This window comes from Falco peregrinus, chromosome 18 (assembly GCF_023634155.1).
Source record: "Falco peregrinus isolate bFalPer1 chromosome 18, bFalPer1.pri, whole genome shotgun sequence".
Lineage (NCBI taxonomy): Eukaryota > Metazoa > Chordata > Aves > Falconiformes > Falconidae > Falco > Falco peregrinus.
Window position 1 is genome coordinate 981662 of NC_073738.1, and position 19563 is coordinate 1001224.

General features: G+C 56.7%; 3 protein-coding genes and 2 pseudogenes across 3 annotated transcripts; 3 read left to right on the plus strand and 2 right to left on the minus strand.

Annotated features, from left to right (window-relative positions):
* The first annotated feature begins 1289 nt into the window (after positions 1–1289).
* Positions 1290–2531, plus strand: LOC129782669 (feather keratin Cos2-2-like; annotated as a pseudogene).
* A 3897-nt stretch (positions 2532–6428) lies between these two features.
* On the minus strand, positions 6429–7413 carry LOC129782670 (feather keratin Cos2-2-like; annotated as a pseudogene).
* A 2282-nt stretch (positions 7414–9695) lies between these two features.
* On the minus strand, positions 9696–10536 carry LOC129782633 (feather keratin Cos1-2-like). Its single transcript, XM_055789990.1, has 2 exons — positions 10478–10536; positions 9696–10138 (listed from the first exon to the last, which is right to left on the minus strand). Exon 2 carries the CDS (start codon positions 10115–10117, stop codon positions 9713–9715), a length of 405 nt encoding a protein of 134 aa, XP_055645965.1. The 5' UTR covers positions 10118–10138; positions 10478–10536; the 3' UTR covers positions 9696–9712.
* Positions 10537–12213: 1677 nt separating this feature from the next.
* On the plus strand, positions 12214–13427 carry LOC129782622 (feather keratin Cos1-2-like). Its single transcript, XM_055789921.1, has 2 exons — positions 12214–12576; positions 12944–13427. The coding sequence occupies exons 1-2, from the start codon at positions 12409–12411 to the stop codon at positions 13268–13270; spliced, it is 495 nt and encodes a 164-aa protein (XP_055645896.1). The 5' UTR covers positions 12214–12408; the 3' UTR covers positions 13271–13427.
* A 2570-nt stretch (positions 13428–15997) lies between these two features.
* On the plus strand, positions 15998–16689 carry LOC129782630 (feather keratin Cos1-2-like). The gene is made up of 2 exons (XM_055789977.1): positions 15998–16015; positions 16299–16689. Exon 2 carries the CDS (start codon positions 16320–16322, stop codon positions 16623–16625), a length of 306 nt encoding a protein of 101 aa, XP_055645952.1. The 5' UTR covers positions 15998–16015; positions 16299–16319; the 3' UTR covers positions 16626–16689.
* Positions 16690–19563: the final 2874 nt, after the last annotated feature.

Sequence of the window (19563 nt, forward strand, 5' to 3'; positions counted from 1 at the left end):
GACAAACACTCATGGCACTTGCATGAACCATAAGTGGGGCAATACTGAAAAGACCTTGGCTGGCTTCCAGACCCACCAGGCTGCTCTCTCCCTCTCCCTGCGCAACGCGACAGAGGGGGGAAGAAGGTGAAAAAGGCTGTGGGTCGAGGCAAAGCCAGGGGCATCACTTACCCGTTACTTTCACTGGAAAAACAGACTTGACTGGGGGAACATTCCTCAAACATATTGCCAATGAAAAATAGAGCAGGGTGGAGAGAAACAGCAAAAAAGCCCTTAAGATGCCTCCACCCCGTCCCCACGTCTTCTCCACAGCCTCAGCTTCCCTCCTTCATTCACGGCTCTTCTATTTCCCCCACCACGCAGCAGCGCAGGGGGCTGCGGATGCGGGGGCTGCGGTCAGCACACACAAGTTTCCTTCTGCGCAAAGAGGGACTGCACCTGACCTGCTCACGAAGAAGCAGCCGGGTTTTGGCACCTTCCCCTGAACCCCTTGTCTCTGCCTCCCCAGACACACGTGCTCGGCCTTCAGACTCCGTGTTCTGTGCGTGACCTGGAACTCAGGGAGCTTGAACACCAAAGGAGCTGGACTCAGAGCTGCGCGACTGCCCCTGTGGCACCCCATCTCACAGCCGAGCAACACGCGGAGCCCCGTCCCTTCCCTTCCACACCCATTTGGCACGAGGTCTCAGGCCGTGCCTCACTGAGCACCAGGCCGAAGTGCACCTGGCCCTGGCCTGGACACGAGGAGCCTGCGTCCCGCCCCAGCCCCCAGCAAGACGGCACCATAAGGGGACCGATTCAGGGACAGGGGCCCGCAGAGGCGGGCAGGCTTTCCTGGCCCTGTACTTAGAGCAAGAGGTGGGGGTGCGGGGGCAGAGGCTGCGTTTCAGCTCCCTGGGCACCTCTCTGCCCGGCCAAAGGCACCGCCTCTCAGCTGTAATGGGCTCTGGCTGGCAAGGGCAATCTGCTGCTCTGCAGTGCCCAGGGACACCCCCGGGAAGGCCAAGGTCTTCACCCTGACCCACGCAAGTACAGGCTGACACACGTGTGCTCATTCATGCCTGCACGGAACCAGGCAAACCTCTGCACACTTACAGAAAGACAGGAAATGGCAATGAGCGACCATCAGAGAGAGATGGGGGGAGCAAGAGGAAAGGATGTGCCGTGCCCTCTCCCATGGCAGTCCTGGGGCCAACGCAGATGAGAAGCATGGGAGCGGTGCCCCTTTCCCGACAACTGTGCCGCAAGCAAGCCCACAGGAATGAGCCAGGCGCACATCACCTCTCCGCATGGGATGCCACCAGCACTTGAGCTGCGTCTTCCTCCTGCGCCGGCACGTTCCTGTCCCGGAAATCCTTGGCCTTCTCATGCCGGCACTTAGAGCAGCCTTCATGTGGGAAAGCACGTGCCGTAAGCAAGGAAATGAAAAGGCAGCGGTGCAGGAAACCAGGACACAGCCCATACCATTAGGTGGGATGGTCTGCATTTGCCAGGAACTTGTCAGAAAATTATTACTTCCACAGAGGGTGCCTCTGGGCCCGAGGCAGTGCAGGACTGCTATAAAAGGCGGCCCGACTCTCTGCGCTCTCATGCGCTTCTCTTGCCCCCTTCTCCTTGGGAATCAGGTGCGTGTGAAGTCTCTTGCCCTCCTCCTTCCAGACCAGGTCTTTCCTCCATGGAGGGCTCAGCTCGTGTGGGCTGTGCTAGCCCCGGGCTGGGAGCTGCTTCTCACGGGAGAGGGAAGGGGGGAGAAGGTCTTCTGCAGAGAGAGCCTGGGACGTAGCTGAGGTGGCTCCTGGGCTTTCAGCTGGGCAGCGCGTGCTGGGCCAGGAGATGCGGTGGCCCCGCTGTGGTTGGGTGCAGTGCTGCTTCTCATGTTTCCCCGTTTCTGGCTTCCCCTGCCCTCTCTCCCAGGTGGACCTGCAGCCCCAAGCCATGTCCTGCTGCAACCCGTGCCAGCCCTGCCAGCCCTGCGGCCCGACCCCGCTGGCCAGCAGCTGCAACGAGCCCTGTGTCAGGCAGTGCCAGAGCTCCAACATCGTCATCCAGCCCTCCGCCGTGGTGGTGACCCTGCCCGGCCCCATCCTCAGCTCCTTCCCGCAGAACACCGCCGTGGGCTCCTCCACCTCCGCTGCCGTTGGCAGCATCCTCAGCTCTGAGGGAGTGCCCATCAACTCCGGGGGCTTTGACCTCTCCTGCATCACCAGCCGCTACTGCGGCAGCAGGTGTCGCCCCTGCTAAAGGTGCTGGCAACAGCTTTGGGCAAGAACCTTCAGGACCTCAGAACATGGACCGGAGATGGAGCTCCGTGCCATTGGCCCCTTCTTCCACTCAGCCTTTTTGCCCTCTTCCCTTTGCTGTCGCTGCCTCCCAGCACCAGCGTGGCTGGCACCTGTTGGCCTCCCTCCCTCTGCAGGGCAGGCAGACGGACACCCTGCAGGAGCTCCACCGCACCTCAGCGGCTGCCCCTGGCGCTGCCTCGGAGCCACCTCCTTTTCTTCTTTCGACTCATTAAAGTCGTGCTGCATCCAGGCCTGTGCCTCCGAGTCCTCCCTCCTTCTGTGGCAGCTCTCCCAGTCTGCCCGGGGAATAACGGGGGAGGAAGGGGAGGGTGGAACTCTTACAGAATCGGATCTCCTCAAGGCACTACTGGGCTCAACAGAACAACTCAGACACACGGCACCCCATGGATGATGTAAGGTTCCCCTCAGGCTCTTCCTTCCAACAGTTTCGGGCAGAGAAACCATCTATTTCAATGTCACTGACCACTGGGCACCTTTTGGCAGTACGAGACAGGCCCCCACCTAACCATAGCACAAATGCTGGAGATGGCCCTGCCCAGACTCAGCTACCCTTCCTCACCCAGTGCTCTGAGGCAAGGCCAGTCTGAGCTCTGCTTACACTACCACTGCTCCTCATTGCAGAGCAGGGTCTTCTAGCACTGCAGCCTGTAGCCAGTGGCCATCTATCCGCCAACAGACCCTGCACTCCACTTGGAGCCACATGGGCACAATGAAAGGCAGGGCTGTGCCCTCACAGTAGGACACCTGCCTCACACTGGGCCGTGCGGGGAACCGGACCCGTCTGGGCAGTTACACTGGCAGGACGAGTACTGGTACTAATCCCAGGAAGGCATCTCCCCAGCATGGGTCCAAGGCCCTGCTCTGCCCTGCGCCCAGGCAATGGACCCCGGGGTGGTGTCCTTCAAAGTCAACAGAGCTGTCATCTAGAAGACCTAGATAATCAATACCAATACACTCCTCTGGGCACATCAATCTGACACCTTAGAAGTGTAATATGGACCTGCTGACTTACCCTTTGGGGACCGTCATTTCTCTTGATCACTACAAAAGCCTTCTAGAGAAGAAGTTCAAAAGTTCATGTTCCTCTCTGCTATTCCCTGCCTATAGCATATGAGTCTTTAAGTGAACAAGTCTAGGAAATGAAGAGGACGATAACCATGCAGCATTTAATTTTCTCTGCCAAAAATGCTAGTCTTGGTTGCCATAAACTCTTTTGGAATGCAGATTTTCTTTGTCGTGACGGTGGTGCAGTGGAGTGGTTTGTATAAAGTGACGTCATGATTGAAGGACATCACTGAGACGATCATAGAATCATAAGATAGTCCAGGTTTGAAGGGGCCTTCAGAGATAACCTGGTCCAATCTTTCATGGGATAGGAGGCCTAGATGAGATTATCTAACCACCTTGTCCAGTTGCATCTTGCAAACCTCCAGCAATGGGGACTCCGCCGTGTCCCTGGGGAGGCTGTTCCAGGGAATGGTTGTTCTTACTATAAAAATTGTAGTTCTTACGTCAAGGTAAAACCTCTCCAGGTGCAACTTGTACTTGTTGGCCCTTGTCTTCTCCATGTGGCTTCTTGTGATGAGAGAGCCTCCCTCCTCTTTGTAGACAGCCTTTAAGTACTGGAATACTGTGATCAGGTCCCCCACCAGAGAAAAAAGGCCTAACTCCTTCACTCTTTCCTCACAGGACAGGTTCTCCAGCCCTTTGGTCCTTTGACACATGAGAGGGGCTGGTGGAGCTTGCAAGAAGCAGATTTTCTTGCTCATGAGAGTGGTGTAATGGAGCAGTTTGCATATGATGAAATCATGATTAAAGGACATGTTGCGGTTTAACCCCAGCTGGCAACCAAGTACCACCACACAGTTGCTCGCTCACTCCTGCCCACACCACACCACCCCCCACCCTCCCCATTGGCATGGGGAAGAGAATCAGGAAAGGTAAAACTCACATCTTGAGATAACAGCAATTTAATAATTGATGTAAAATGAAATATAATAGTAGTAGTAGTAGTAGTGTGACAAAAAGGGGAGGGAGAGAGGAATAAAATCCGAAAGGGAAAAACCAAAACAAGTGATGCACAATACAATCGCTCACCACCCGCTTACTGATGCAACAACCAGACTGCCCAAACCGCTCCCCCTGAGTTTATATACTCAGCATGACATTCTATGATATGGAAGATCCCTTTGGCCAGTTTGGGTCAGCTGTCCTGGCTGTGTCCCCTGCCATTTCCTTGCACACACACCCCACACCCCCACACCCCCCGCCTTATCACTGGCAGGGCCTAAACAACCCAAAAGTCCTGGACTTAGTATAAATGTTACTTAGCAACAACTAAAACCATCAGTGTGTTATCAACATTATTCTCATACCAAACCAAAAACATAGCATTGTACCAGCTATGGAGAAGAAAACTAACTCCACCCTGGCCAAAACCAGGGCAGGACATCACTGAGGGGATCACAAACTCAGTGATAACCAGGAAAAAGGGGAAGAATGGCTGTGCCTGCCAGCAGGCAACACCAGCATTTTTTCTGGTGACAAGAACATCTACATCGTTTTTGACACGCCAGTGATGGTATACCAGGCCTCCATGAAGGGAGCCTGATGAGGATGTAGAAATTCAGCAAGGTCTGCAGGTGCTGACTGCTCCACACAGTGACAATGAGGAGGCCATTCCCCACCAAGGTTAGAAGACACATGGAGGAAATAATGGCACATGGGAGCATGTGCCCACCTTGGGAGATGTGGGAAGCCCGGGGGAATGACATCACTTACAGATGTCCTGCTCTTCTTTGCTGTGGCCCAGTACATGACCGGGAGGAATCAGCTGCCCAGACCAGACTGAAGGAATAAAGCTGTGGTCGGTTAAATCTATTCTCTCTATTGCTGTCAGACGGATAATCAGAACCTGTTGCCAACTGACAGAACCTGACTATCCAAGGTGAAGGTCTGACCATGCCTGGGCAGAGGTGTGCGTGGTAGACCAGAGCAGAGAGGACTTGGCAGACATCTGACCAACACTGCTGGTTTGCTGCAACTGACCATGGCATGATATTGCTTGTAGAGGAATGAAGGCAGTGGGCTGATTACATTGATAACATGCAGCTGTGGCCTTGCCGCAAAGGCAGGGGGTTATTGTCATGGACGATGTGCAGCTGCAGCTCATCCTGCTAAGTGGTTAAATAGCCCTGAGGCGTGTGGGAGAGAGGCTGGTTGGAGGAGGAGCAGGGAGGAGCTGGATGTAGCCGAGAGAAGCAGCAGTGTGGCCTGGCCTCTGGAGGATGGAGACACAGCATGGACAGTAGGATGTGACCCATGGTAAAGCCTTGTTGCAGCTTGCTAGTTTTGCTCGTGCTGTGACAATTGGTGTCCCATGTGAGGAAAACTGCTTGGGCCTCAGTCTGTAACAACCACTGACACCTGTTGTAACTCACTGAATGTCTGTGTTTCCAGGGTGCTTTGGTTTCTTGATTGTCTCATTCTTAATTGCCTGCTTCAAATATCCAAGATGCCTGACAGCTATATATCTATAGACCATGGGTGGGGGTTACATTATGTGTGATTAGGACCAGGAGAGAATGCTGGCTGAGAGCTGATACTGTCATTGCCCAATGAAGCATGACACACCTGCTAAGCTGACCATCCTTCAAAAGCAATTACCATGGGTTCATCCACAAAAAAAACCCCATTAAATTAATTTAGCATGTTGCCAAGTGATAGAATCCACTGCAGGGAGTTCTCCCCTTCCCCTCCCCTTCCTCCCCCGTTATTCCCCGGGCAGACTGGGAGAGCTGCCACAGAAGGAGGGAGGACTCGGAGGCACAGGCCTGGATGCAGCACGACTTTAATGAGTCGAAAGAAGAAAAGGAGGTGGCTCCGAGGCAGCGCCAGGGGGCAGCCGCTGAGGTGCGGTGGAGCTCCTGCAGGGTGTCCGTCTGCCTGCCCTGCAGAGGGAGGGAGGCCAACAGGTGCCAGCCACGCTGGTGCTGGGAGGCAGCGACAGCAAAGGGAAGAGGGCAAAAAGGCTGAGTGGAAGAAGGGGCCAATGGCACGGAGCTCCATCTCCGGTCCATGTTCTGAGGTCCTGAAGGTTCTTGCCCAAAGCTGTTGCCAGCACCTTTAGCAGGGGCGACACCTGCTGCCCGCAGTAGCGGCTGGTGATGCAGGAGAGGTCAAAGCCCCCGGAGTTGATGGGCACTCCCTTCAGAGCTGAGGATGCTGCCAACGGCAGCGGAGGTGGAGGAGCCCACGGCGGTGTTCTGCGGGAAGGAGCTGAGGATGGGGCCGGGCAGGGTCACCACCACGGCGGAGGGCTGGATGACGATGTTGGAGCTCTGGCACTGCCTGACACAGGGCTCGTTGCAGCTGCTGGCCAGCGGGGTCGGGCCACAGGGCTGGCAGGGCTGGCACGGGTTGCAGCAGGACATGGCTTGGGGCTGCAGGTCCACCTGGGAGAGAGGGCAGGGGAAGCCAGAAACGGGGAAACATGAGAAGCAGCACTGCACCCAACCACAGCGGGGCCACCGCATCTCCTGGCCCAGCACACGCTGCCCAGCTGAAAGCCCAGGAGCCACCTCAGCTACGTCCCAGGCTCTCTCTGCAGAAGACCTTCTCCCCCCTTCCCTCTCCCGTGAGAAGCAGCTCCCAGCCCGGGGCTAGCACAGCCCACACGAGCTGAGCCCTCCATGGAGGAAAGACCTGGTCTGGAAGGAGGAGGGCAAGAGACTTCACACGCACCTGATTCCCAAGGAGAAGGGGGCAAGAGAAGCGCATGAGAGCGCAGAGAGTCGGGCCGCCTTTTATAGCAGTCCTGCACTGCCTCGGGCCCAGAGGCACCCTCTGTGGAAGTAATAATTTTCTGACAAGTTCCTGGCAAATGCAGACCATCCCCACCTAATGGTATGGGCTGTGTCCTGGTTTCCTGCACCGCTGCCTTTTCATTTCCTTGCTTACGGCACGTGCTTTCCCACATGAAGGCTGCTCTAAGTGCCCGGCATGAGAAGGCCAAGGATTTCCGGGACAGGAACGTGCCGGCGCAGGGAGGAAGACGCAGCTCAAGTGCTGGTGGCATCCCATGCGGAGAGGTGATGTGCGCCTGGCTCATTCCTGTGGGCTTGCTTGCGGCACAGTTGTCGGGAAAGGGGCACCGCTCCCATGCTTCTCATCTGCGTTGGCCCCAGGACTGCCATGGGAGAGGGCACGGCACATCCTTTCCTCTTGCTCCCCCCCATCTCTCTCTGATGGTCGCTCATTGCCATTTCCTGTCTTTCTGTAAGTGTGCAGAGGTTTGCCTGGTTCCGTGCAGGCATGAATGAGCACACGTGTGTCAGCCTGTACTTGCGTGGGTCAGGGTGAAGACCTTGGCCTTCCCGGGGGGTGTCCCTGGGCACTGCAGAGCAGCAGATTGCCCTTGCCAGCCAGAGCCCATTACAGCTGAGACGGCGGTGCCTTTGGCCGGGCAGAGAGGTGCCCAGGGAGCTGAAACGCAGCCTCTGCCCCCGCACCCCCACCTCTTGCTCTAAGTACAGGGCCAGGAAAGCCTGCCTGCCTCTGCGGGCCCCTGACCCCTGAATCGGTCCCCTTATGGTGCCGTCTTGCTGGGGGGCTGGGGCGGGACGCAGGCTCCTCGTGTCCAGGCCAGGGCCAGGTGCACTTCGGCCTGGTGCTCAGTGAGGCACGGCCTGAGACCTCGTGCCAAATGGGTGTGGAAGGGAAGGGACGGGGCTCCGCATGTTGCTCCGGGCTGTGAGATGGGGGTGCCACAGGGGCAGTCGCGCAGCTCTGAGTCCAGCTCCTTTGGTGTTCAAGCTCCCTGAGTTCCAGGTCACGCACAGAACACGGAGTCTGAAGGCCGAGCACCGTGTGTCTGGGGAGGCAGAGACAAGGGGTTCAGGGGAAGGTGCCAAAACCCGGCTGCTTCTTCGTGAGCAGGTCAGGTGCAGTCCCTCTTTGCGCAGAAGGAAACTTGTGTGTGCTGACCGCAGCCCCCGCATCCGCAGCCCCCTGCGCTGCTGCGCGGTGGGGGAAATAGAAGAGCCGTGAATGAAGGAGGGAAGCTGAGGCTGTGGAGAAGACGTGGGGACGGGGTGGAGGCATCTTAAGGGCTTTTTTGCTGTTTCTCTCCACCCTGCTCTATTTTTCATTGGCAATAATGTTTGAGGAATGTTCCCCCAGTCAAGTCTGTTTTTCCAGTGAAAGTAACGGGTAAGTGATGCCCCTGGCTTTGCCTCGACCCACAGCCTTTTTCACCTTCTTCCCCCCTCTGTCGCGTTGCGCAGGGAGAGGGAGAGAGCAGCCTGGTGGGTCTGGAAGCCAGCCAAGGTCTTTTCAGTATTGCCCCACTTATGGTTCATGCAAGTGCCATGAGTGTTTGTCATTTATGTGCTTTTTTCCTGCTTTCTCTCTGTGCCATCAGGAGCAGACTCCTTCTGCCACAGATGTTCCCCTCAGAGGACAGTGGGCAATGATGCCCATTGGCCTCTGCAGGGACCCGCTGTACGGACGTGACGGAATGAGAGGGGACTTGCCGTAGCTACCCTTGCCCTCGGATGCACACCCTGCCCCTTCCTCCTGGAGATGGGTGGGGAGGTGAGGAGGAGGCGGCTGTGGGGCTCTAGCCAGGGGTGATTTCTCCTGCTATTCCCCTCCTTCCGTCCTCGTCGCCACCTTCTGTCTGAGCCTTCTCCCCCCAGCACAGCTCCATCCAGAGCAAGAGGAACTGCCCTGAGTGCCCGTGGGGCTGCTGACCTCCCAGGGCCTCCTGCAGCACCGGGCTCGTCCCATGAAGACAGGGCAACGCTGGCATCACCATCCGCAGGGCTTGTTTGGAGGCCAAGGGGACTATTTCTGGGCAGACACACAGCACGGGAAGGGCTGATGGGCACGGGCTGTGCAGTGGCCAGAGATGTTGTCCTCAGCTCCGAGGGACAGCGACCAAAGGAGGCCATGGGGCTGTGTGTGCTGCCCTCCCCATTGGTCTAGGAATGAGAAAGGATCCACTTGCTCCCCCATTTGTTCCCTCCCGGCGCATCTCCTTCCTCCCTGCGCAGCTTTAGAGAACATCCAGAGAGGAAAGGACCACACAGAGCCAGGGGCTGGGATGCTGCGGAGTTTAATGAGTCCAAAGAGGGAAACAAGATGTCTCTGAGGGGAGGCCACAGGGAAAGGGTCGCGCGGACAGCCAAGAGCCAGTGCCCCACAGAGGGAGAGGGACAGGGCAGGTCCCCCCTAGGCTGGCTTTGGTGGGCCTCATGGCCCCAGGGGAGTGGACAAAAAACAAAGGGCAAAGGAGGAAAAGGAGAGAGTGGAGGAAGGCAACGAGAGGCATCGGTCATGTTTCAAGAGAGCCCAGGCTGGCCCCTTCCTCAGGGCTGACACCCCGTTGCAGGAGGCGTGAGGCATGCTCAGCCCCTCTCAAAGCAATGGCCAGAGTCTCCGTCGTTCAGCCTGGCATCATCTTCTGGGTTCCAGCGGATCCTTGTCCGGGCCGTCACCAGTGGCTTTAGCAGGGGCGACACCTGCTGCCCGCAGTAGCGGCTGGTGATGCAGGAGAGGTCAAAGCCCCCGGAGTTGATGGGCACTCCCTCACAGCTGAGGATGCTGCCAACGGCAGCGGAGGTGGAGGAGCCCACGGCGGTGTTCTGCGGGAAGGAGCTGAGGATGGGGCCGGGCAGGGTCACCACCACGGCGGAGGGCTGGATGACGACGACGGAGTCCTGGCACTGCCTGCAACAGGGCTCGTTGCAGCTGCTGGCCAGTGGGGTCGGGCCGCAGGGCTGGCAGGACTGGCACGGGTTGCAGCAGGACATGGCTTGGGGCTGGAGGTGCACCTGGGAGAGAGGGCAGGGAGGAAGCAGAGCACAGGGACACCTCAGGAGCAGCCTGCAAACCCCACCAAAAGGAAGCCAAGGCAGGGGGCTGCACAGCGGGAAACAAGGGCTTCTTTGCCCGAGCTCAGCGGGGTCCTGCGCATAGCAGCCAGGCCCAGGCCAGCTCAGCCCAGCCTCAGCCTGTCTCCGTGACAGACTGTCTCTCCTCTGACCTCTCCCGCCACCCCCGTCTCGGAGCACTAACATAAGACCAAGGAGCAGGTACCAGCTGAGCTGCCCTCGAAGGCTAGACCCTGTCCTGGAGGAGGAGGTGGAGGAGAAAAGGGGCTTCCAGCTCACCTGGTTCCCAAGGAGAAGGAGGTGACGGAAGCGGCTGAGAGAGCCATCAGTTGGGCTGGCTTTTATACTGGCCCCCACGCTGCCTCAGGGCCAAAGGACGTGACAATTTTCCTGCATGCCTGGTCTCTGTCACATCCTGCTCTTCCCCAGGTTTTCAGCGTGCTCAATGCGGACGGGGGAGCAAGGACAGGGTAAACAGGTCACCCTGGCACATGCAGGCTGCGTGGCTTTGGCAGCGGGGCTCAAACAGCCCTACTTTGCCCTGCAAGGCTTTCCCCACACAGGCCAGAGAGCAAACAGTTTCTCCTGGCCATCGCCCCAGCATTCCAAAATCCATGGATCCAAGGCAGACCAGGAATTTGAGAGCAAGGGAGAGGGTAGCTCTGGCTACTGCATCCTGGCTGAATTACCAGCAGTGTGGACAGAGATCCCCGCTCCTCTGGCCTTCTGAAAAATTTCCCTGGGTTTATCAGCTGGAGGGTTTTGGGGCCTTTCTCCACATTCAATGAGCCCTCAATGCTGTGAGCACCATACCTGTCACACAGCATGGAGGGGTCTGACAGGCTTGTGATAACCTAGTACAGGCAGGTCAGTTGGAGAAGGGCCACATTGCTTGACCAACCCCATCCTGCTGTCCATCCAGTAGTCCCCTCATGGCCCTTTTCTGCAGGGCTGCTCTCCAGAAACTCATCTCCTAATTCATACTTGTATCTGGTGTTACTCCGTCCTAGGTGCATGAATCTGGCACTTAGTCGTGTTAAATTCCATGCCATTAAGGACTGCCCAACGAGCCAATGTTATCTGGCAGCGTGGCACCCGGCACGCAGAGAAGCACCAGGGACTACTCCGCAGACAGGGCAAAGAACCTCCCTGAATCCACCCGAGAGCTGGAGTTATTTTTACACTGCCGGACTGTGTATCCAGCTTTCCATCACCTTATTAGCTCATTCCTTCTGCTCATTCCTCGTCTCACTCTCTATACTCTCAAAAATGCTGATCGATGTATCTGTACAATCTTATATTGCAATATAAGATCAGGATGGCTCACGTCCATCCTGATACTCAAACCTGGCAGCTCATGCTGCTTTCCACAGTATCTCACAAGGGTGTGAGTCCGTCACTTTTTTCTGTGTCACCCAACGGCCTGTAGTGACAGTCTCATTCAGAAGGAGGAGACATCAACTTTCTTGCTTCCGTTCTGCTTGTGCATCTTACCAAAAATTTCCTGCACAATTCAACGTCACCTGCCCATGCCTGGTACTTCAGCATTTCATCCCTTCTAGCATTGAAGCGGCTTCACTGTGTGGCTCCAAGGACTTAGTCCATTCCTACTTACGTACAACTCGTTTTCATAGAACGATAGACTCGTAGCATGTTTGGGTTCAAAGGGACCATGGAAGATCACCTGCTCCAAGCCCTCTGCCTTGGGCAGGGACATTCTTCATTGGACAAGTGGCTCAAAGCTCCATCCAACCTGACTTTGTTTTATTCAGTAATTCTGGAAGATAAGGCCTATACGATCTCTTTTCCTTTCTTCCTCTAAACATCTACGTAAGAACAATACATCAAGAGGAACTTGCAGACATTACAAAAATACCAGTGTGGAGTCTCAGTGCTCCTTTTATGCCCATTGGTTTGTACGCGAAAACAAGGTCAGGTCTCAGCAGACCAAGTTTGCAGGGCTAGAGCAGCTGGAGCCGTTCCTGTCTGAAGGATCACAAAAACACCCAAAAGAGAGAGCCCAGGCTGACATCACCTGCCTGCACTGGACCCCTCTGGCACTTAGGCCGTGTCTTCTGCCCACAGTGAGGCAGCCTTGCCCCGGAAACCACGGGCCCTCTCATCGCAGCTCTCAAAAGAGACGTCTGTGACGGGACGGGTATGACATAAACCAGGAAACGCAAGGGCAGCGTAGAGGGAAAGAGCAACACATGCCATGTCATTACCGGGGATGTTTCCGTTCATTAGCAGCATGCCGGAAAATTGCTGCTTATGCAGCGGCTGCCTTGGCCCTGAGGCAGCGTGGGGCCAGTATAAAAGCCAGCCCAACTGATGGCTCTCTCAGCCGCTTCCGTCACCTCCTTCTCCTTGGGAACCAGGTGAGCTGGAAGCCCCTTTTCTCCTCCACCTCCTCCTCCAGGACAGGGTCTAGCCTTCGAGGGCAGCTCAGCTGGTACCTGCTCCTTGGTCTTATGTTAGTGCTCCGAGACGGGGGTGGCGGGAGAGGTCAGAGGAGAGACAGTCTGTCACGGAGACAGGCTGAGGCTGGGCTGAGCTGGCCCTTTGCTCCAGGCTAGTGATGAGCATCCCTGGACCTGGCTGCTATGCGCAGGACCCCGCTGAGCTCGGGCAAAGAAGCCCTTGTTTCCCGCTGTGCAGCCCCCTGCCTTGGCTTCCTTTTGGTGGGGTTGCAGGCTGCTCCTGAGGTGTCCCTGTGCTCTGCTTCCTCCCTGCCCTCTCTCCCAGGTGCACCTCCAGCCCCAAGCCATGTCCTGCTGCAACCCGTGCCAGTCCTGCCAGCCCTGCGGCCCGACCCCACTGGCCAGCAGCTGCAACGAGCCCTGTTGCAGGCAGTGCCAGGACTCCGTCGTCGTCATCCAGCCCTCCGCCGTGGTGGTGACCCTGCCCGGCCCCATCCTCAGCTCCTTCCCGCAGAACACCGCCGTGGGCTCCTCCACCTCCGCTGCCGTTGGCAGCATCCTCAGCTGTGAGGGAGTGCCCATCAACTCCGGGGGCTTTGACCTCTCCTGCATCACCAGCCGCTACTGCGGCAGCAGGTGTCGCCCCTGCTAAAGCCACTGGTGATGGCCCGGACAAGGATCCGCTGGAACCCAGAAGATGATGCCAGGCTGAACGACGGAGACTCTGGCCATTGCTTTGAGAGGGGCTGAGCATGCCTCACGCCTCCTGCAACGGGTGTCAGCCCTGAGGAAGGGGCCAGCCTGGGCTCTCAGAAACATGACCGATGCCTCTCGTTGCCTTCCTCCACTCTCTCCTTTTCCTCCTTTGCCTTTGTTTTTGTCCACTCCCCTGGGCCATGAGGCCCACCAAAGCCAGCCTAGGGGGGACCTGCCTGTCCCTCTCCCTCTGTGGGGCACTGGCTCTTGGCTGTCCGCGCGACCCTTTCCCTGTGGCCTCCCCTCAGAGACATCTTGTTTCCCTCTTTGGACTCATTAAACTCTGCAGCATCCCAGCCCCTGGCTCTGTGTGGTCCTTTCCTCTCTGGATGTTCTCTAAAGCTGCGCAGGGAGGAAGGAGATGCGCCGGGAGGGAACAAATGGGGGAGCAAGTGGATCCTTTCTCATTCCTAGACCAATGGGAGGGCAGCACACACAGCCCCACGGCCTCCTTTGGTCGCTGTCCCTCGGAGCTGAGGACAACATCTCTGGCCACTGCACAGCCCGTGCCCATCAGCCCTTCCCGTGCTGTGTGTCTGCCCAGAAATAGTCCCCTTGGCCTCCAAACAAGCCCTGCGGATGGTGATGCCAGCTTGCCCTGTCTTCATGGGACGAGCCCGGTGCTGCAGGAGGCCCTGGGAGGTCAGCAGCCCCACGGGCACTCAGGGCAGTTCCTCTTGCTCTGGATGGAGCTGTGCTGGGGGAGAAGGCTCAGACAGAAGGTGGCGACGAGGACGGAAGGAGGGAATAGCAGGAGAAATCACCCTGGCTAGAGCCCACAGCCGCCTCCTCCTCACCTCCCCACCCATCTCCAGGAGGAAGGGGCAGGGTGTGCATCCGAGGGCAAGGGTAGCTACGGCAAGTCCCCTCTCATTCCGTCACGTCCGTACAGCGGGTCCCTGCAGAGGCCAATGGGCATCATTGCCCACTGTCCTCTGAGGGGAACATCTGTGGCAGAAGGAGTCTGCTCCTGATGGCACAGAGAGAAAGCAGGAAAAAAGCACATAAATGACAAACACTCATGGCACTTGCATGAACCATAAGTGGGGCAATACTGAAAAGACCTTGGCTGGCTTCCAGACCCACCAGGCTGCTCTCTCCCTCTCCCTGCGCAACGCGACAGAGGGGGGAAGAAGGTGAAAAAGGCTGTGGGTCGAGGCAAAGCCAGGGGCATCACTTACCCGTTACTTTCACTGGAAAAACAGACTTGACTGGGGGAACATTCCTCAAACATATTGCCAATGAAAAATAGAGCAGGGTGGAGAGAAACAGCAAAAAAGCCCTTAAGATGCCTCCACCCCGTCCCCACGTCTTCTCCACAGCCTCAGCTTCCCTCCTTCATTCACGGCTCTTCTATTTCCCCCACCGCGCAGCAGCGCAGGGGGCTGCGGATGCGGGGGCTGCGGTCAGCACACACAAGTTTCCTTCTGCGCAAAGAGGGACTGCACCTGACCTGCTCACGAAGAAGCAGCCGGGTTTTGGCACCTTCCCCTGAACCCCTTGTCTCTGCCTCCCCAGACACACGTGCTCGGCCTTCAGACTCCGTGTTCTGTGCGTGACCTGGAACTCAGGGAGCTTGAACACCAAAGGAGCTGGACTCAGAGCTGCGCGACTGCCCCTGTGGCACCCCATCTCACAGCCGAGCAACATGCGGAGCCCCGTCCCTTCCCTTCCACACCCATTTGGCACGAGGTCTCAGGCTGTGCCTCACTGAGCACCAGGCCGAAGTGCACCTGGCCCTGGCCTGGACACGAGGAGCCTGCGTCCCGCCCCAGCCCCCAGCAAGACGGCACCATAAGGGGACCGATTCAGGGACAGGGGCCCGCAGAGGCGGGCAGGCTTTCCTGGCCCTGTACTTAGAGCAAGAGGTGGGGGTGCGGGGGCAGAGGCTGCGTTTCAGCTCCCTGGGCACCTCTCTGCCCGGCCAAAGGCACCGCCTCTCAGCTGTAATGGGCTCTGGCTGGCAAGGGCAATCTGCTGCTCTGCAGTGCCCAGGGACACCCCCGGGAAGGCCAAGGTCTTCACCCTGACCCACGCAAGTACAGGCTGACACACGTGTGCTCATTCATGCCTGCACGGAACCAGGCAAACCTCTGCACACTTACAGAAAGACAGGAAATGGCAATGAGCGACCATCAGAGAGAGATGGGGGGAGCAAGAGGAAAGGATGTGCCGTGCCCTCTCCCATGGCAGTCCTGGGGCCAACGCAGATGAGAAGCATGGGAGCGGTGCCCCTTTCCCGACAACTGTGCCGCAAGCAAGCCCACAGGAATGAGCCAGGCGCACATCACCTCTCCGCATGGGATGCCACCAGCACTTGAGCTGCGTCTTCCTCCTGCGCCGGCACGTTCCTGTCCCGGAAATCCTTGGCCTTCTCATGCCGGCACTTAGAGCAGCCTTCATGTGGGAAAGCACGTGCCGTAAGCAAGGAAATGAAAAGGCAGCGGTGCAGGAAACCAGGACACAGCCCATACCATTAGGTGGGATGGTCTGCATTTGCCAGGAACTTGTCAGAAAATTATTACTTCCACAGAGGGTGCCTCTGGGCCCGAGGCAGTGCAGGACTGCTATAAAAGGCGGCCCGACTCTCTGCGCTCTCATGCGCTTCTCTTGCCCCCTTCTCCTTGGGAATCAGGTGCGTGTGAAGTCTCTTGCCCTCCTCCTTCCAGACCAGGTCTTTCCTCCATGGAGGGCTCAGCTCGTGTGGGCTGTGCTAGCCCCGGGCTGGGAGCTGCTTCTCACGGGAGAGGGAAGGGGGGAGAAGGTCTTCTGCAGAGAGAGCCTGGGACGTAGCTGAGGTGGCTCCTGGGCTTTCAGCTGGGCAGCGCGTGCTGGGCCAGGAGATGCGGTGGCCCCGCTGTGGTTGGGTGCAGTGCTGCTTCTCATGTTTCCCCGTTTCTGGCTTCCCCTGCCCTCTCTCCCAGGTGGACCTGCAGCCCCAAGCCATGTCCTGCTGCAACCCGTGCCAGCCCTGCCAGCCCTGTGGCCCGACCCCGCTGGCCAGCAGCTGCAACGAGCCCTGTGTCAGGCAGTGCCAGAGCTCCAACATCGTCATCCAGCCCTCCGCCGTGGTGGTGACCCTGCCCGGCCCCATCCTCAGCTCCTTCCCGCAGAACACCGCCGTGGGCTCCTCCACCTCCGCTGCCGTTGGCAGCATCCTCAGCTCTGAGGGAGTGCCCATCAACTCCGGGGGCTTTGACCTCTCCTGCATCACCAGCCGCTACTGCGGCAGCAGGTGTCGCCCCTGCTAAAGGTGCTGGCAACAGCTTTGGGCAAGAACCTTCAGGACCTCAGAACATGGACCGGAGATGGAGCTCCGTGCCATTGGCCCCTTCTTTCACTCAGCCTTTTTGCCCTCTTCCCTTTGCTGTCGCTGCCTCCCAGCACCAGCGTGGCTGGCACCTGTTGGCCTCCCTCCCTCTGCAGGGCAGGCAGACGGACACCCTGCAGGAGCTCCACCGCACCTCAGCGGCTGCCCCTGGCGCTGCCTCGGAGCCACCTCCTTTTCTTCTTTCGACTCATTAAAGTCGTGCTGCATCCAGGCCTGTGCCTCCGAGTCCTCCCTCCTTCTGTGGCAGCTCTCCCAGTCTGCCCGGGGAATAACGGGGGAGGAAGGGGAGGGTGGAACTCTTACAGAATCGGATCTCCTCAAGGCACTACTGGGCTCAACAGAACAACTCAGACACACGGCACCCCATGGATGATGTAAGGTTCCCCTCAGGCTCTTCCTTCCAACAGTTTCGGGCAGAGAAACCATCTATTTCAATGTCACTGACCACTGGGCACCTTTTGGCAGTACGAGACAGGCCCCCACCTAACCATAGCACAAATGCTGGAGATGGCCCTGCCCAGACTCAGCTACCCTTCCTCACCCAGTGCTCTGAGGCAAGGCCAGTCTGAGCTCTGCTTACACTACCACTGCTCCTCATTGCAGAGCAGGGTCTTCTAGCACTGCAGCCTGTAGCCAGTGGCCATCTATCCGCCAACAGACCCTGCACTCCACTTGGAGCCACATGGGCACAATGAAAGGCAGGGCTGTGCCCTCACAGTAGGACACCTGCCTCACACTGGGCCGTGCGGGGAACCGGACCCGTCTGGGCAGTTACACTGGCAGGACGAGTACTGGTACTAATCCCAGGAAGGCATCTCCCCAGCATGGGTCCAAGGCCCTGCTCTGCCCTGCGCCCAGGCAATGGACCCCGGGGTGGAGTCCTTCAAAGTCAACAGAGCTGTCATCTAGAAGACCTAGATAATCAATACCAATACACTCCTCTGGGCACATCAATCTGACACCTTAGAAGTGTAATATGGACCTGCTGACTTACCCTTTGGGGACCGTCATTTCTCTTGATCACTACAAAAGCCTTCTAGAGAAGAAGTTCAAAAGTTCATGTTCCTCTCTGCTATTCCCTGCCTATAGCATATGAGTCTTTAAGTGAACAAGTCTAGGAAATGAAGAGGACGATAACCATGCAGCATTTAATTTTCTCTGCCAAAAATGCTAGTCTTGGTTGCCATAAACTCTTTTGGAATGCAGATTTTCTTTGTCGTGACGGTGGTGCAGTGGAGTGGTTTGTATAAAGTGACGTCATGATTGAAGGACATCACTGAGACGATCATAGAATCATAAGATAGTCCAGGTTTGAAGGGGCCTTCAGAGATAACCTGGTCCAATCTTTCATGGGATAGGAGGCCTAGATGAGATTATCTAACCACCTTGTCCAGTTGCATCTTGCAAACCTCCAGCAATGGGGACTCCGCCGTGTCCCTGGGGAGGCTGTTCCAGGGAATGGTTGTTCTTACTATAAAAATTGTAGTTCTTACGTCAAGGTAAAACCTCTCCAGGTGCAACTTGTACTTGTTGGCCCTTGTCTTCTCCATGTGGCTTCTTGTGATGAGAGAGCCTCCCTCCTCTTTGTAGACAGCCTTTAAGTACTGGAATACTGTGATCAGGTCCCCCACCAGAGAAAAAAGGCCTAACTCCTTCACTCTTTCCTCACAGGACAGGTTCTCCAGCCCTTTGGTCCTTTGACACATGAGAGGGGCTGGTGGAGCTTGCAAGAAGCAGATTTTCTTGCTCATGAGAGTGGTGTAATGGAGCAGTTTGCATATGATGAAATCATGATTAAAGGACATGTTGCGGTTTAACCCCAGCTGGCAACCAAGTACCACCACACAGTTGCTCGCTCACTCCTGCCCACACCACACCACCCCCCACCCTCCCCATTGGCATGGGGAAGAGAATCAGGAAAGGTAAAACTCACATCTTGAGATAACAGCAATTTAATAATTGATGTAAAATGAAATATAATAGTAGTAGTAGTAGTAGTGTGACAAAAAGGGGAGGGAGAGAGGAATAAAATCCGAAAGGGAAAAACCAAAACAAGTGATGCACAATACAATCGCTCACCACCCGCTTACTGATGCAACAACCAGACTGCCCAAACCGCTCCCCCTGAGTTTATATACTCAGCATGACATTCTATGATATGGAAGATCCCTTTGGCCAGTTTGGGTCAGCTGTCCTGGCTGTGTCCCCTGCCATTTCCTTGCACACACACCCCACACCCCCACACCCCCCGCCTTATCACTGGCAGGGCCTAAACAACCCAAAAGTCCTGGACTTAGTATAAATGTTACTTAGCAACAACTAAAACCATCAGTGTGTTATCAACATTATTCTCATACCAAACCAAAAACATAGCATTGTACCAGCTATGGAGAAGAAAACTAACTCCACCCTGGCCAAAACCAGGGCAGGACATCACTGAGGGGATCACAAACTCAGTGATAACCAGGAAAAAGGGGAAGAATGGCTGTGCCTGCCAGCAGGCAACACCAGCATTTTTTCTGGTGACAAGAACATCTACATCGTTTTTGACACGCCAGTGATGGTATACCAGGCCTCCATGAAGGGAGCCTGATGAGGATGTAGAAATTCAGCAAGGTCTGCAGGTGCTGACTGCTCCACACAGTGACAATGAGGAGGCCATTCCCCACCAAGGTTAGAAGACACATGGAGGAAATAATGGCACATGGGAGCATGTGCCCACCTTGGGAGATGTGGGAAGCCCGGGGGAATGACATCACTTACAGATGTCCTGCTCTTCTTTGCTGTGGCCCAGTACATGACCGGGAGGAATCAGCTGCCCAGACCAGACTGAAGGAATAAAGCTGTGGTCGGTTAAA